Here is a 16,960-nt window from a genome sequence, read left to right as displayed (position 1 = left end):
AAGAGCATAGGAGATTCAACTGTCATATACTGATAGGTGACGGATTTTATCCTGGAACCTATCATCCTCACTACATATTCTGATTGCACTGAATAGGACTTGTAATGACCATATCCAAGATATGGTCATCTTTCGTCAAATCCAAGATACAACCATCACATGCATGCAACTGCCATGGTTCCTCAAGTCTAAGGACTAATCCCGTACTATCGGAGCCAGGAGATCTAGCCAAACCGACCAAGCTTCTAAGGCTTCCATATGTCGACTTCCCGCGAGTCAGTTCAGTTGGCTTGATAGCCTTGTCAACCACCCACTAACATTGCATAGACGTCCAACGTCTGTCGCCGATGAAACACGACACCCATCTAATAAATGCAATTTTAGGGCAAGTCTCAATAGAACTCTCGATGCCCAGTCTCGACGTCCTCGACTTGGAACGTTTTAAATCTAACTTTTAGAAGTTTGTTTCATGGCTACCATCCAATGCGCAACCTAACTACATAGGTTGTACAATTTGGTTTATGGGCTTTGTTGTAATGTTAAGCCTATAAACATAATCAGTGAGCGCAACAAATACAATTGCCAGATAATGAATACTCACTTTATTTATAAATAATGTTACAATTACACCGAAATTGTCGGATCAGAGTACATAAAGGCTAATTCAATTGGATTTTTGATCACCTATTCTTACAGAATCATGGTAGTCACGTGCATACGAAGACTGTATCTTCGATATGGCAAGCGGTGATTGTGTTGTAAGACATAATGATCATAAGCCTTGTCCAGTGCAATTAGAGTATATAGCGAGGACGGTAAGTTCCAAGATAGAATTTATCACCTGTCAATATCATGACAACAGTGTCGGCTATACACTCTTAAACTCGGTTAAGTCCTGAGAATCTGCAGCCACAATGACTAAATGATTGGGATAGGTTTCCCGTCTCAATTAGTAGGGTAAACGTGGACTCAAGTTATGTATAGATGCCTAGTCTAGGATGGGAAGCGACGTTCAATTCCATGCCCTAGACTAAAGTTGGGAGATAGTTGATGGAATGACATTATTCATATGAAACTTGCATCCTAAATATTCACGCACAATTCACATAGTATCTACTGTAACGGATTATTGGTAGACAACCACCCATGGTCACGGGCTATTTCTACTTATCGTTAATCGAAAATAAATTAATTGGACTAAATAATTGTATTGGTCACACACGCTCAAGTCTAGCTAAGTGTGAATCTAAAGACTCACACTCTAATCATCGAAATATGATGTAATTAATTTAGAATTAATCCCGAAAGAAGCAATTAATTTAATTGAATTAAATTAATTCTTGAAGAGATTAAATGGTTATCATTTATGTATAAATTCATGGGTTTGATTTTCTCAAAGATTAATTAATTAGATTAGTTAATTTTGCTTTTAGGCCTTCTAAATTAATTAAAACAGAGAGAGTGGACTTGAGTCTTTTAATTTAATTAAAAGACATTAACCTCAAAATGATGGGCTCATTACTAAATTGGATTTAATATAAGTCTATTGGATATAGGCTTGTTCTTCTGGAGCCCATTACCCAATTTGACTTAGTCTAGGTCAAATAGAGAATAACTTCTCTTGGAGGTAAAGCTTGGACGAATATTTTGCATCTTTTGAGAGCCAAAATTCGGCCATAAGGTTGAGTGGTTGAAGGAAGGACAGTTTGGATGCTAGAGTTAAAAAACGCATATCTACTCTCATTCTCTCCCAACAACTCTCATATCTCATCCTCTCTCTACCTCTCATGTTTTTTCTCTATGTTTTCACTCTCTTCCAACCTTGTTCTTCTTGGTTCTTTTGAATCAAAGAAGAAACGAAAAGAGAATCAAAATCGTTAATCAATAACGTGTGAATGATTCTCCCTTCCTGCTTCCTGTCTTTCTAGCACGAGAATGAGCTGACCCCTGTGATTGGAGTAGACTACTTTGAAGGATCTCAAGATTGAGATTTGGTCTGCCCACAGGATTTCAATCTCGAGCAAGAACTTTGATCGCCTGATCTACCTCGGACAGATCTTAAAACCTAAAGCACAAAAGATTAGACTAGTCGAGATCATTCCCGACGAGAACACTCCGACACCCAAGTTATATTATATTCTCGGTGGAAAATATGTGTTGATAGAACAATGAGAGTATTTAGATTTTCATTACCTGGCTCTGTCAACCATCCCCTATATTTATAAGATGACTTCGAATATTTAAGGTAGGTACACATGTTCAGATCTCATGTCTTTCTTTCATATCAAACGGTCCTCCCTCGATCAAGCCTCCAGATCGCCCGGGAGATATGTTTCCTTGATCTTAGGCATAATCCAGGCCGTGGAACATTTTCCTTATGAGGAAGAGTTGTCATAAAATATGACTTTCCTTGAAATCCTCTTTTTACCTTTAATTAAGGGATATTCTTGTCTTTTTTATAACTTTCCCATATCATCAATCCCCCACTTTTGGATGTGTGATGTCACGCCTGCAAAAGTCGAAACATCCTGTCAGCCTGCAATCATTTCCTCGATTCAATCGACGCCACGTGTTGAACCATTATGGTTACCTCGAGCTTTGTGTTGCCACGCGTCATCTTCCCTATGGGTCCATTCGAAGTTTATCCATCTCCAGCCTCTATGTATAGGGATTCATTTAAAAAATGTACTCAGTTTGTATTGCTTGCTAAGGATCGCTGCTTTCTAGCTATCGACCCAGATTTTGTTGTTTGACCTTGCTCTTCGTAAATCCAGGTACTATGTCTTCTTCACAAACTGGTTTTAATTCAAGTTCTGCATCTGCTACTTCCCCTTGTATGGCTGCATCCCTTACTCCCCTTGAAGGTCCATCTAGGGTTAGGTCGCATCGTAGGTCGCGTCGAAATAATCGCGAAGAAGAACTTGATTCAGAAGAGACTCCCACTTATGTTAGATTCTAAGCTATGTTAGAGAATGGTCCTTGGGCTAGCATAGTTAGTACCGTAAAACAACAAATTCATCGAATAAAAGAGAAGTACTTTATCCCAATAGCTATGAGGTCGTTATCCCTTGGTCGTTTGATAGGATGCATCGTCCCCCTCAGGGTTTTTGTTTTTATCTCTTCACCATTTTGACGCTGGGTTACGTCTTCCTTTAGCCCCCTATGTGGCCCTAAAATTCTTACTCGATTGAAGTTGGGTCCAATGCAATTATCCCCGAACTCTATTCGTCATATAATCTTGTTTATCATTATTATGAGGGTTCATCGTTTCGAACCAAATTTCAACAATTTTTGAACTTTATACTCCTTTATGCTCCTGGTAGAAGAAATTCTCTTTCTCGCGCATCTCACTCCAGCACCCCTCCGGGTCGAAGAGTCTTTAGGTGAATTCTTACTATCTCCTTTTATGGCCATTCAAATTGATATTTATTTGAGTTATATTTTCTGCAGACAATATGGTTATTCAGGCACGTATTACTCAGCGCATTCGGGTGACTCAAGTGAGGGCTGCAGCTGCTCAGGTCAAGCCTCCTCCGGTTGCTCCCCCATAAATTGCTTCGACCCTACCTGAACCAGAGCATTCAGTCGCTCCTGAAAGGAATGTCCAGAGAGAGTCGACTCCATTGAGATCGGAAGTGAAGACACCCGATCTCAAGGTATGATTGACGGACGACCTCCAAGTGCTGAAAGGTCGCCAGATCGCTCTCACGCTAGTGAGTCTAGCCCAGGTGGTTTGGTGGGTAGGCGTAGGAGGAGAGGTAAGATTCTTGGGAATTTTATAATGTCAGTTCCCTTCTGCGGGACCAAGCAACTTTGCTGCAAACCTCACTCACTCGACTCGAAGAACATCTCGCTGATTCAGGTTTGTTTCCTTCTTTGTATCTTGTTTGAATTCGATCTATAGCCCTTTTAGCTTGACATTCTTCAGGTGGCCAACTTTGTTCGAAGTCTTTCTTTAAAGTGCGCGGGATTCCGCAGGAATCAAATCATGGTCGAACATAGAAATCAAGATCTTTGAATCAAAATCTCCAAGACTTCTGCGCATGAAAAAGATCTCGAGAGTCAACGAGCCTCCATAGAAGCTCGAAACAAGGAGTTGGAAGAAAAGATGGCTTCGGAGATAGCCAAAGCGATGGAGGCAGGCAAGGAGATTGGATTTTCCATTGAGCATGCAACTGGTAAACTTGCTGGTGCCATAGAAGGCCGCGAAGATTTTCTGAAGTCATAAGAGTTTTCAGCTCGCATTCGAGAAGCTCGTTTCCAAGGAGCTCGAGATTTTATGAAGGCTCCACCATTTGAGTCTGCTCTAGAGATTAAGGCTGCAGATTTTCTGATACAAGGTTTCAATCGATGCAAATCCCAAGTGACTACCTTAAGAGGGTTCGCGCCTGACTTTGACATATCACGATTAGATCCAGGCCTTGATGGTAATATGCAATCTTTTGCTGATGAAGAAGTGCCTCCCACCGATGAAGACGAATTTGCAGCTTTATTGGAGGAGATAGAGGATAACTGATGTCACCTTTATTTAGAATCTTTTTGTATTTCAGACAATATTCCAAGTTTGCAAAGTGAGGTCGTTTTGTAATTCTTATGATGTACTCACCACAACTGAATGCCATGATCTTTTTCAGATTCTTGTGTTATCTAAGGGGGGGTCTTCCATTTTAATCTATATGCAAAAAGAGATCTTTCCTAGATCTTATTCATTTGGCGAGCTTTACATTTAAAAGGGCGATATTTTTCAGATTGTATTTATTGGATGACCTTTACACGCAAAAGTTGGATCTTTCTCAAATCGTATTTATTTGACGAACCTTACATTTAAGAGGGGATCTTTTTTAGATCGCATCTATTGGGCCTTTTCCAGGCATATCTATGCATAAAACTTCCTAAGGTTATGGATATTCCAAGGTCGAGGAAGATCTTTCCCGTTGGCATCTTGGGGTCTATATGTTCCCTGCCTCTTCATTTCAACCACCTTGTAGGGTCCTTCCCATCTTGGGTCTAGTTTCCTCACATGTTTGGAGACTTCTATTTTTTTCAGGACGAGGTCGCCTATTTGCAACTCCCTTGGTCGCAGCCTCTTATTGTGGCCTTTAGCATCAACCCTTTGTGGTGGAGTATTTTTGTATACGACGCGTCCCTTCTCTCCTTCACCATGGTGAGATCGAAAGATCGTGCTTCATTGTTGGCTGCTGGGTCATAGCTCGCTATCCTCTGGGTTTCCTCCCCAATTTCTGCAGGAATTATAGCTTCATAACCATAAATTAAGCAAAAAGGGGTCTCACCTGTAGCAGATCGTGGGGTTGTACGATAAGCTTACAATACTCCTAGCAGCTCCTCATCCCACGATCCCTTTAATTTTATTCTAGACTTCAAGTGTTGGAGAATGGTTCTGTTCGTTACTTCTGTCTGCCCATTGGCTTGAGAATGGCCGACCGCTGTAAAGCGTTGCTGAACTTTCATTTCTTTTAACCAGGTTGTGATTTGTTTTCCTTGGAACTGAGTTCCAGTATCTGATATCAATATTCTTGGAATCCCAAATCTGCAGATTATATTCTTCCAAATAAAATTGATCATTTCATTTCGGATATTCTTGCTATTGCTTCAGCCTCAACCCACTAGGAGAAATACTCAACCGCTACTACTATGAACTTCTTCTGAGCTTTTGCTGGGGGAAAGGGTCCCCGAATATGGATCCCCCATTGGTCGAATGGGCATGCGATCTTAACCAGTTGCATAGGTGTCGCTGGTGTATGTATCTGTGAAGCATATCTCTGGCAGCTTTCACACCTTTGCACGAGCTCTTTAGTATCTTTCATCATGGTGGGCCAAAAATATCCTTGCCTTGTCAATTTCTGTGCTAATGATCTTGCGCAACCGAGTGATTTTCGCAGCTTACTTCATGAATTTCTTTCATCACATATTTGACCTGGTCATCATCTAAACATCTTAGCAATGGACCTTCAATAGACCATTTATATAGTTGCGATCCGATTAGACAGAATCTAGGAGCTCTGAACTGCAATCTTCTAGCTTGTGTGGGGTTTTCGGGTAGAATGCCATGTTTAAGCTATTTTATAATTTCATCTCTCCATGGGCAAGGTGGCTCAACCTTATTGATTTCCGAACCTTCTGAAAATGCTAGTTGATCTCTCACCATGACTATTACCTTCCGATTTTTAATTCCTGATAAGAGAGCTCTGAACTTTGATAGTGAGTCGGCTCTATCGTTCTTGCATCTTGGAATCTGCATGATCGAGCATTTATTGAACTGTTGCATCAATGATTTGGCTTTCTTATGATATATAGCCATAGATCGCTCCTTAGTTTCATAGGTTCCCTCGATTTGCATTGCTACGAGTTGGGAATCCGTAAATACTTCCAAAATTCTTGCTCCTGCTTCATGAGCCAACTCCAATCCTAGGATTAAAGCTTCATACTCTGCTTTATTGTTAGTAATGGCGAAAGAAATTTTAGCAGCAACTTCCATTTCTATCCCCTGTGGTCCTTGAATAAGAATCCCAACTCCTCCATTATTGGCGTTTGAAGATCCATCCACGTGTAATATCCAAGTACTGGGCTCTTGGATTGATTCCCCAGCTAACTCCATCACGAAATCTGCTAGGACTCGTGCTTTTTTAGCTGTTTTGGTTTGGTAATCAATATCATACTCCCCTAGTTCGATTGCCCACTTCACCAATCTTCCCTAAGCTTCAGGTCGAGATTTTAGAGGTTGATTAGTTAACACCACGACCTTGTGGGATTGGAAGTACAGTCGCAACTTTCGAGCTGTTACTACAAGGGCCAGCACAAGTTTTTCGATCGTGGTATATCTTTTTTCGGCTCCTTACAACATTTTACTAACATAGTATATCGGATTCTGTCTTTTCTTGTCCTCTCTCACCAGTACCGAACTGACAGCATTTTCTGATATTGCTAAATATAAATACAATGTGTCACCTACCTTAGGGTTCGCCAACAAGGTTGGTGACCTCAGGTAGTTCTTAAGTTCTTGGAATGCTTGCTCGCATTCTTCTATCCACTTAAACTCTTTCGCTTTTCTTAGAACTTTAAAAAATTGTAAATTTCTATCTACAGATTTAGAAATAAAGCGATTGAGTGATGCGATCTTACCAATTAGTTTCTGGACCTCTTTCACTAAGGTTGGTGACTTGAATTGCAAGATCGCTTCAAATTTCTCTGGGTTGGCCTCTATCCCCTGACTGCTGACCATATATCCCAAGAATTTGCCGCCGATGACTCCAAATGTGCATTTGTTGGGTTGAGCTTCATCCCATATGTTCTCATGATGGTGAATGCGATCTCCAAGTGTGCCAAATGATTTTCTGGTTGCTAGCTCTCAATGAGTATATCATCCACGTAGACCTCCATTGTTTTTCCTATTTGGTCTCGAAAAATCTTGTTTACCAGTCTTTGATATGTGGCTCCTATATTTTTCAGTCCAAAAGGCATTACATAATAACAAAAAATACCTTGCTCTGTTACGAAGGATTTTTTGCCTCGATCTTCAGTCGTCATATAGATCTGATGGTGCCCTTGATAAGCGTCCATCATGGAGAAGAGTTCTTCATAACCAGCTGTGGAGTCTACCAGTATGTCGATTCTTGGTAGAGGATATGGGTCCTTGGGGCATGCTTTATTTAGGTCTGTAAAATCTGTGCACATCCTACACTTTCTAGATGATTTTAGCACTACCACCACATTCGAAAGCCAATCTGTGTATTGTATCTTGGAGATGTATCCTGCGCTTAACAGTTCTCTGACTTCTTCGTTGATAGTTTTGTTCTTCTCCACCCCAAATGTCCTCTTCTTCTGCTGGACAAGTCGTACTGAGGGATCAACATTCAATCAGTGGACTATGACCTCTGAGCTTATTCCTTTAAAATTCGAGAGATCCCATGCGAACATGTCTGCATTGTTGTGGAGGAATGCGACCATTAGCATCTCTAGCTCCTTGTTCATTCTGGATCCTATCTTGGTCGTCTTCGTTGGGTCTCCTTGCACCAACTCTATCTCCTTATGTTCACCAATGGGTTCTATTCTCTTTATTCACTTTTCCTCTTCTTCATTCAATTCATTGAGCTTCTTCTTCTTTTTTTAACTGTGTCGCCCTTTTTCGGGGACAAATTGTAGCATTTCTCGCTTCCAGGCCTTGATGGTAATATGCAACCTTTTTGCTAATGAATAAGTGCCTCCCACTGATGAAGATGAATTTGCAGCTTTATTGGATGAGATAGAGGATAACTGATGTCGCCTTTATTTAGAATCTTCTTGCATTTCAGACAATATTAAGTTTGCAAAGTGAGGTCGTTTTGTAATTCTTATGATGTACTCACCTCAACTAAATGCCATGATCTTTTTCAGATTCATGTGTTATCTAAGGGGGGTCTTCCATTTTATTCATTAAATGAACTTTGTATGCAAAAAGAGATCTTTCCCAGATCTTATTCATTTGGCGAGCTTTACATTTAAAGGGCGATCTTTTCAGATCGTATTTATTGGATGACCTTTAGACGCAAAAGTTGGATCTTTCTCAATCGTATTTATTTGACGAACCTTACATTTAAGAGGGGATCTTTTTCAGATCGCATCTATTGGGCCTTTTCCAGGCATTCCTAAGGTTCTGGATATTTCAAGGTCCGGAAAGATCTTTCCCATTGGCATCTTGGAGCCTATATGTTCCCTGACTCTTCATTTCAACCACCTTGTAGGGTCCTTCCCATCCTGGGTCTAGTTTACCCATATGTTTGGAGACTTCTACTTTTTTCAGGACGAGGTCGCCTATTTGCAACTCCCTTGGTCACAGCCTCTTGTTGTGGCCTTTTAGCATCAACCCTTTGTGGTGGAGTATTTTTGCATACGCCGCGTCCCTTCTCTCCTCCACCATGGCGTGATCGAAAGATCGTGCTTCATTGTTGGCTACTGGGTCATAGCTCGCTATCCTCTGGGTTTCCTCGCCAATTTCTGCAGGAATTATAGCTTCAGAACCATAAATTAAGCAAAAAGGGGTCTCACCTGTAGCAGGTCGTGGGGTCGTACGATAAACCCACAATACTCTTGGCAGCTCCTCATCCCACGATCCCTTTGATTTTATTCTAGACTTCAAGTGTTGGAGATGGTTTTGTTCGTTACCTCTATCTGCCCATTGGCTTGAGGATGTCCGAGGCAGATCAGGCGATCAAAGTTCTTGCTCGAGACAGAAATCCTGTGGCAGATCAAGATCTTAAGGAAAACGATTCAATTGGAGACGAGGAACAACGCTCGAAGCCGACTGAGAAAAAACGACAAGGGTAAGAATTTGATATAAATTCTTGGATCCTTGTTTTTCCTCTTTAATTCTTGGTCCGTTATTTTATATTTGTACATGCACCAAACTTCCTAATAAATCAAGAGTACACCTTTTGATCGGATTATTTATCCTCTTCTCCAACATTGAAATCCCCTCCTTTCTGGCGTTCTCCCATTGTTTTCCTCATCATTTTCCCTAACCAATCTCCGAATTTTCTCTTTCTCCTTTTAATTTTGTTTTCAATCGTCCTACAGCACGTTGCTGTTTTCATCAAACACTTGAACCCAACAGGCCAACAGAGACTAGAGGTATAAGAACAAGCGAAGAATAGAAGAAAGCAAGCTCTCTGATTTCTCTTCTTTTGAAAGCACTAAGGACTCCTACATTACTAGCAACAAACATGGCTAACTTTTCATAGTCAAATCTCAAGGAAGGGAAAAAGACAGCACCATAAACAAGCCAAAAACGTTGAACTTGTACAGAAGCATTCATGCTACACTACTTTCCTCAGCTTCCAACAAGAACACTAGATGTTGCTACAAACTGATGCCATCGTGGACAACGATGACGAAGAAGGCGAACCCGATAACTCCTGCCCTTTGGACTCCCGGTCCACCAAAACGTCCAAGGCTGTCCCCGACATTGCATCCTGCAGGAGCTCGTTATTGTACAACGGCCCATCAAAAATACATTCAATATCATCCTCAAAGCCTTTGTCGTCAAGCCAACCTAGCATCTCGGACGCTCTCTCGAGAGGGATGTCAGGCAAATGAAGCGCATTGAAGCCATCCGTGTCGAGACAAAGGTCCCAAGGGTGCTCATGCTGGTCGGTCGGGTCCATCACCATCATGGCTTGGGAGTGATCAGTAGGGTCTATCAACTCTAACTTTGGAATGCTTGGTTGTACCTGTTGGCTTCCATCTTCTTGATCATCATGTGTTTCATCTGCTTGTACGTCGTCTATGGACTCTCGATTTGTTTCCTCCTTAACCTGGAGATCTTCATGTTTTACTTGCAATTCCGGCAGGATTTTCTTCAGCTTATCGGCGTAGTTGCTGATATCGAAGTTTGTTACAGCATTCGGACCCCTGAATTCTATGGCTGCTATGTCGTATGCTGCTGCTGCTTCCTCTTGGGTGCCTGCATGAACAAATATTCTAATAAATAAAATCGAAGCAATTTTTATGTTAAATGGAGGCAACATATGTGTAAGTTTAATTCATGAAAGTATAAGTTTATAATTCTAAGTATGCACGCGCGAACCGATTTGATCAAATCTAAACCTATTACGTAATAGAAATAACACTTACGTGTACAATTCGAAAAGAGTGATCAATCATATATTAAGTGTAATATTACATTGGAGTCTGATTAGATCGACTCAACCATACCTACTTTGCATGAGATTTTTCCGTAGACTTATTTATTCATGTCAAAATCTCTACTTCAAATCCCAATGTTTTTTCCTGGATTTTCAAGAAGAATATCAGTTCTGTCTGCTCCTGATAAAAGGTCAAATCTCTTCTCAGACGACTCTCAATAAAACTCCATTTCCTATAAAAGTTTTATTTCCAAAAATATCTAAATTAAAACAATGATTTCACACTGCTTATTTCTATAAAGCATTGCTTATATTTATGTATCCAAAAATTACATTATTTATTTAATTTAAAATTAAAATTGTTCACGCGTGCACATATTAAATGGACTAAAAAAATAAAGTACAATTTAAATTAAAATAAAACAGTTACTTCTATATCACTGTAGAGCTGTTATAACTGGTAAGAAATATGGTCTTCTATCTAATGTATAATCTAAGTTAAGGAGAGCCCACCACCAATTAATTAATCACCCCCATTATCTGCAGCGTGGTCCAAAAATAATTGGAGTTGTGGTAGCAAATAATCAAGCAGCTGCGCAAAAATGTCCAAACTCATATAACCTTTTCATTATTGCAAACACCCTTATCCTGTATTGTAAATGAATAAATTGTTCCTATAAAAAAATTTAATAATTTATTCTCATGTATTTTTTAAAATGCAGAAATTTCTCCATTTGTTTTTTAAAATAAAGCAGTTTACCTTCTTAAACAAGGGATAAATTACTTTATTTTAATTAACACAAAAGAATAAATAGCTATTTTTTTCCATAGCAGGTTAACTGCCGTAAATGCATTAAACCCTTTCATTAGCTTTTAATTCTCCTAATTTGGTACTTTATTATTCATTTAATTGCAGCGTCGCTTAACTTAATATATATGATTTTCAAATGCAAATCATGAAGGTAGCAGGGTTCAAATTTATGGCCATAAAAGAATTTCACTATACTTTATACATTGTGACGTATCCCTTGGCCTGTTAAAGAAAACACCACTTGATTCATGATTGTTGTACTATATCTTTTTCTATTTATGAAAATTATATTTACCGAAAAAAAAAAAGAACTTCACTGAAAAGAAAAGCCCACCACTTCCCGCTTGGGGGTCTTTCTTCTTTAAGGATGATTTTTTGCTTATCATTATTTTCACAATTACGTGTTACCTCTAACCCGATTTTAAATTTATTCAGAAAGAGTCGTCACTGGAAGAAATATAATATTTAATTATAACAACTAATATTAAATAGTAATAGCAAATAACCATGCTCGTTGGCCGTGATTTTTGTGAAATTAGATATATTTTTGCCATGACTCTTAGCAAATAATATTTTTTATAATGAAAAAATTAATTTTTGCATTAGTCTTATTTAATAATAATTATTTTACTATAATTTTAATTACAGCCATTAATAATTTTTTTTTCAAGAGGGAAAAATAGTCTCAAAAAAACGGTTGCATCCTGCAGCTGGTGCACTTGATATGCTCACACATACTCCCACATATTTCATCATGGAAGTATGTGTCTGGTGCATTTGTACACTACATATAGAACGGAATTTGTCCCTGAGATCTGTTGCCTGCTCACTACTTGGATCCATCAACTTTCTAGTCAAATTTATACTTAAAAAATAAAAGAAAAGGGATCATAGCCCTCTAAAAGGGAATATTTTCAGTTTAATAAAGGTTAAGGAACACAAGTCTATCTTGTACGGCCATTTTACAGAGATTGTCTTAACTATAACTTAATGTCTTAAACCCAGTCAACACATGTGCCATGTCAGCTTTTCTTATACCTAATAAACTATTCCCCTTTGTTTGGGGACAAGCAGATGCAGATGGATTTTGAGAATCGGATCTCTACAGTTCTTTATGACTTTTTCTTCTCGTCTGTAATTACACTTCTACCCATCTCCCCCATCCCTATTTCATGATCTAAATTTATGTTTGACAATTTTTTGTGTAATTATAGTTTTCCTTTTGGGGTAAAAAGGTAATAAACTATACCAAATTCGAGATGCGTAAATACGAGTAAGGAAGACTTACTGTAGGTTCCCAAATAAAGGTATTTGTTTCCAGAAACGCGACCTATTCGAGCCTCCCATCGACCGTTATGGTGATGCCTGTCAAATTCCACAAAAACATGTTAGATGACATTTTTTTTCCCTATTTTTCATTTTTAAAATTGAAAAATCTTATTTAAAAAGATATTTACATTCAAGAACTTTTGAAAAATGAAACAAATCCAACCCCGTAAAAATTACAACAACCTGTAGTGAATCCAGCATTATTACACTGATAGAGCATGATTCTCGCCAAAAAGTCATGTTTTTGTTCCACATTCAAGTAAACACGCAGATAATGCACCATCATCAACGCCCACGAAGAGAATAAAACCATGCGCGGTTCCCACTTAAAAAGTATTTTTTTATTATTTGAACTCATCGACAGATATATTGACCAGAGAGGTGTTTGCAACGGTTAAAGATAAGTGTTTATCAAATTTTTTGTCCAAAATAACTTGAAAAATGTGTTTTTAACTTACAACTCTTACTGTTTGAACCGTTTAAAAGTTATAAATGGCTAACTACCAATTTCGATATTTTATTGATAAAATTTTAAATATTAAGTTATTTTTCCAAAAATTCCAATTTTAGCTTTTCTTCACTTATGTTTGTCTCGAAAACTCCCAACTTTTACTACACTGAAACTTACAACTTTCGGTATTAATTTATTCCCACCATAAAAATAGAAGTCGTTACTTAATAACATGACGATTTTCTTCTTCTTACTAATACTGTATTACCTCGCAACGCCGCGATACTTGGAAACACCTCTTGAAAACCCGCTGCTCCGCCGCCGGAGCGAAGCTAAATACTCCTCCTTGGAGGATTTCTGCATATCCTCAAGCTCTTTCGAGTACGACCCCACCTGTATTTCCAGTCAACACAAAAGTTAATGGTCTTAATTAGTTGGCCGCCCTCTATCATTAGTCAAAATTAAACACAATAATGCATGCACTAAAAATCCCTACTGAAAATTCGGAACATAATAATATTAATAATTGATTAATTCAAACATAAATATTAACTAAAATTTGATACAATTACAAATACTTTTTTATTATTTGAGAAATTATTGATAACCTGATGATGTCACAAATGTCAACTTTACATTTTTTGAAATTTTATATATTATTTTAAAAATAAAAAATATATTAAAAAATCTTTTGTTGGAGAGACATTATTAAAGAAATATTTAAAAATTTAATGTCAAAACGGCTGTTATTATAAAAAAATAAAAAATTCTAAAAATACATAATTATAATTCAAGATTCAAAAGGATATTTTTTTATCTATTCAATACATAATTTTGATAAAATCATAAAAAAAGGTTAACAAATTGATCAATTATTAAATGGGTGTTATTATAAACGGGGCATGATAATATCTCAAATAATAAGAATATATTTATAATTTGTATTAAATTTTAGAAAAACTTGACGTAATTTATTATCTAAAATGAATAAAAAAAAGGAAGAATGCAACAGTAGTATCTACATACAGGAAAATTGAGTATAGTGGTGGGCCCCCAGTACTTGAGGGCGGCTAAGTCGTAGGTTCTTGCCGCATCTTCCTCATTGTCATAAGCCCCTACGCACATTTAAATTATTTAATTACATAATAATAATAAAAATAATTAATGAAATCTTGACTGAACTTATACATCCATACTCAATAAAAATCAGCACATTTAATTAAAAAAAGTTATAGATAGTAGAACAGTACATGTAATAATTCCAACTCAAAAATAAAATAAAACAAAATAGTTTATGAGCTTTACCTAAATAGACTGCGGAGGGACAAATTGCGGGCGTTGCAGTGGACCAGGATCATCACGACCATGATCAGGAATAAAACCACAGTCAGAATTCTGAATTTAAATTTTATTAAATTAATCAACAGCAGAATATACTGTAATTAAATAATTATATGGGACCATTTAATTAAATAACTAAAAGTAGGGTAAATTAGATCTACACCCTGTGAATTTGACTACACAGACACCCCATTTTCTTTTCTTTTTTTTTTTGTTAAAATAAAGGTACACTTCTGATTAAGTGTTAGTGCACATAACTCTGTGGGTATTTATTAAAAAATTCATCTGAATATGAGGTGAACTTATAATTACAACTATAAATTCAAGAGTCTTACCAATTGTAATTTTTTTTAAACGATAAAAAGTAATTGTATATTTAAATCTGTTCGTGGAGATGTCAACGTATTTTATCCAAATTCTTAAAATTAAGATCAGAGATCTCCTTCACTTCAGTACTTTCTTTTTTTGACTTTGTTCACCCTAAAAGTTGAATTAAAATAATACAAAAAATGGATTATTTAATAAAAAATATATATTGAAAGAGGAAGGAAAAAAAATCACTTTGTCTTCCTCTCTTGTTCTGAATGCTGTTCCATGTAGTCTTGTCCCACAGGTGAGCCTCAAACCTCCCGGTCCATCTATGCCTGCACCACCACCATTATTATTATTCATAAAAACAAAAAAAAAAAATTATTTATTTTTCTTGAATTTAATTGTCTTTCCAAAATTAGAAAATAAAAATTCCATGCATGCAAATCCAACATGCAAACAACCCCAATTCACGATTTTCCATCTGGGATTATGTCAAAAATAAAAAAATAAAATAAAATTTTGGATTTGTGTGTGGGTGTGCGTATGTACAGATGAGTGTGTGTTTTGAGTGTGAATTTACCTTGTGACCCCTCTGTAGATGGAGCTTCTTGATTTGGGAGAGGTGGCGGTATAGTCGTGAGCAGCGCTCACACGCTTCTTAGCTCTAACGCGTTTTGGTTTTTTGGGCTGCTGCTGGAGAGATTTAGCAGTCTTGGATTGATTTTGTGTGAGTGGTGACCCAATGCAGGAAGATGATGAGGAAGAAGAACAAGAATATGAAGGGGACCTCCTCTTCATCTCTCTCTCTCTCTTCTTTTCTTTCTCTAGCGGAGGAGAGATGGAGGAGGGCGTGATGAGGTGATGACACACGCAGTCAGGGTGTGAGTGTGTAAAGATGGGTGGGTTGGTGGGGAATCGAAGAAGAGGAGGAAAAGAGGGGGTGGGGTGGGGTTGATGGGATCTTTTATTACACTTTTGTATTATTTATTAATGCTGTATTAATAAATGTTTTGATATGTATTTTTAAAAAAAATTAAAAAATATAATTAAATTGACTTGTAAGTTTACTGAGAAGTTTCACATTGTATAGCGCTAAGTGCAAGTTGCCATTTTACTATCCTTAAGATACCATATATTTTTTAAATTAATAAAAATAACACTTAAATATTTAAAATTTGACCTTATATTATATATATAATATTCAGTTAAAAAATAATTGAAAATATTTAAAATATAATTAGTAAGTGGAAGAGTTCAAATTTTATTATATTTTACATACTTAACATTAAATGATGAATGAGTATAATAAATTATTTTTTTATCTAAAAAAATTAAATAATTAATAACTTAGTTTTATTATCAAACTAATAACTTTAATTTTTTTATTGTGTATTTATTGTAATCATTCATTACTTAACTTTGAGTATGTAAATATAATAAAATTTGAATTATTTAACTTATTAATTGTATTTTAATTTATTGTAATTAAAAATATATTTTTCAGTTAAGAAATTTAATTGGATTTAAAATGCAAATGTTGAAAAAAGAAATCCTTTGATATAAATATGTATATAATATAATTAAGTGCAAATTGTCCAAATATTTAGTTCTTGGGAATAAGTATTATATTTATTAATTTAGAGGTGGGGAGATAAATGCTACCTTAAAAATATGTGAGGGAGCACAGTGTATAACGCTACTATATATATATGGCCAAATAATAAGAAAAAAAAAACCCTACTATATATGACAAGATTACAATTTTAATCTCATGTGTATAGGGTGTTTCAATTATAGTCCTCTACAAATTAATTTTTACAAATTTATTTTGCATATTGAGGACAAAAATTATCCAAATTTGCTAAAATAACCCCAAAAATACACCTAAAAGCTAGTCACAAATTCTAACCATTTTTTTCAATGTGTAAAATTTTTAAAATATTATAGAAAAAATTAAAAAAAATATACTCGTACAGGACTAAAATTGATACTGCTTACGGCACTAAAATTGTAATTTTTCCTACTATATATATGGGTGCCAAATAAATATAAAATTTAAAGTGTGATAGAAAATTTTTC

The 16,960-nt window shown here is 36.6% G+C and overlaps 2 protein-coding genes across 2 annotated transcripts; both read right to left on the bottom strand.

The window, feature by feature from the left end:
* Positions 1-6,076: 6,076 nt before the first annotated feature.
* Positions 6,077-9,808, bottom strand: LOC148786676 (uncharacterized). Its single transcript, XM_088886227.1, has 4 exons — positions 9,595-9,808; positions 7,500-7,856; positions 6,971-7,098; positions 6,077-6,712 (listed from the first exon to the last, which is right to left on the bottom strand). The coding sequence occupies exons 1-4, from the start codon at positions 9,806-9,808 to the stop codon at positions 6,077-6,079; spliced, it is 1,335 nt and encodes a 444-aa protein (XP_088742353.1).
* Positions 9,645-15,829, bottom strand: LOC105172214 (uncharacterized). Its single transcript, XM_011093585.3, has 7 exons — positions 15,462-15,829; positions 15,131-15,213; positions 14,534-14,542; positions 14,255-14,343; positions 13,497-13,621; positions 12,737-12,813; positions 9,645-10,456 (listed from the first exon to the last, which is right to left on the bottom strand). The coding sequence occupies exons 1-7, from the start codon at positions 15,677-15,679 to the stop codon at positions 9,843-9,845; spliced, it is 1,215 nt and encodes a 404-aa protein (XP_011091887.1). The 5' UTR covers positions 15,680-15,829; the 3' UTR covers positions 9,645-9,842.
* Positions 15,830-16,960: the final 1,131 nt, after the last annotated feature.

This window comes from Sesamum indicum, linkage group LG10, assembly GCF_026168435.1.
Source record: "Sesamum indicum cultivar Baizhima isolate 11 linkage group LG10, ASM2616843v1, whole genome shotgun sequence".
In the NCBI taxonomy this organism is placed as follows: Eukaryota; Viridiplantae; Streptophyta; class Magnoliopsida; order Lamiales; family Pedaliaceae; genus Sesamum; species Sesamum indicum.
This window is presented reverse-complemented; position numbering and strand designations above follow the sequence as displayed.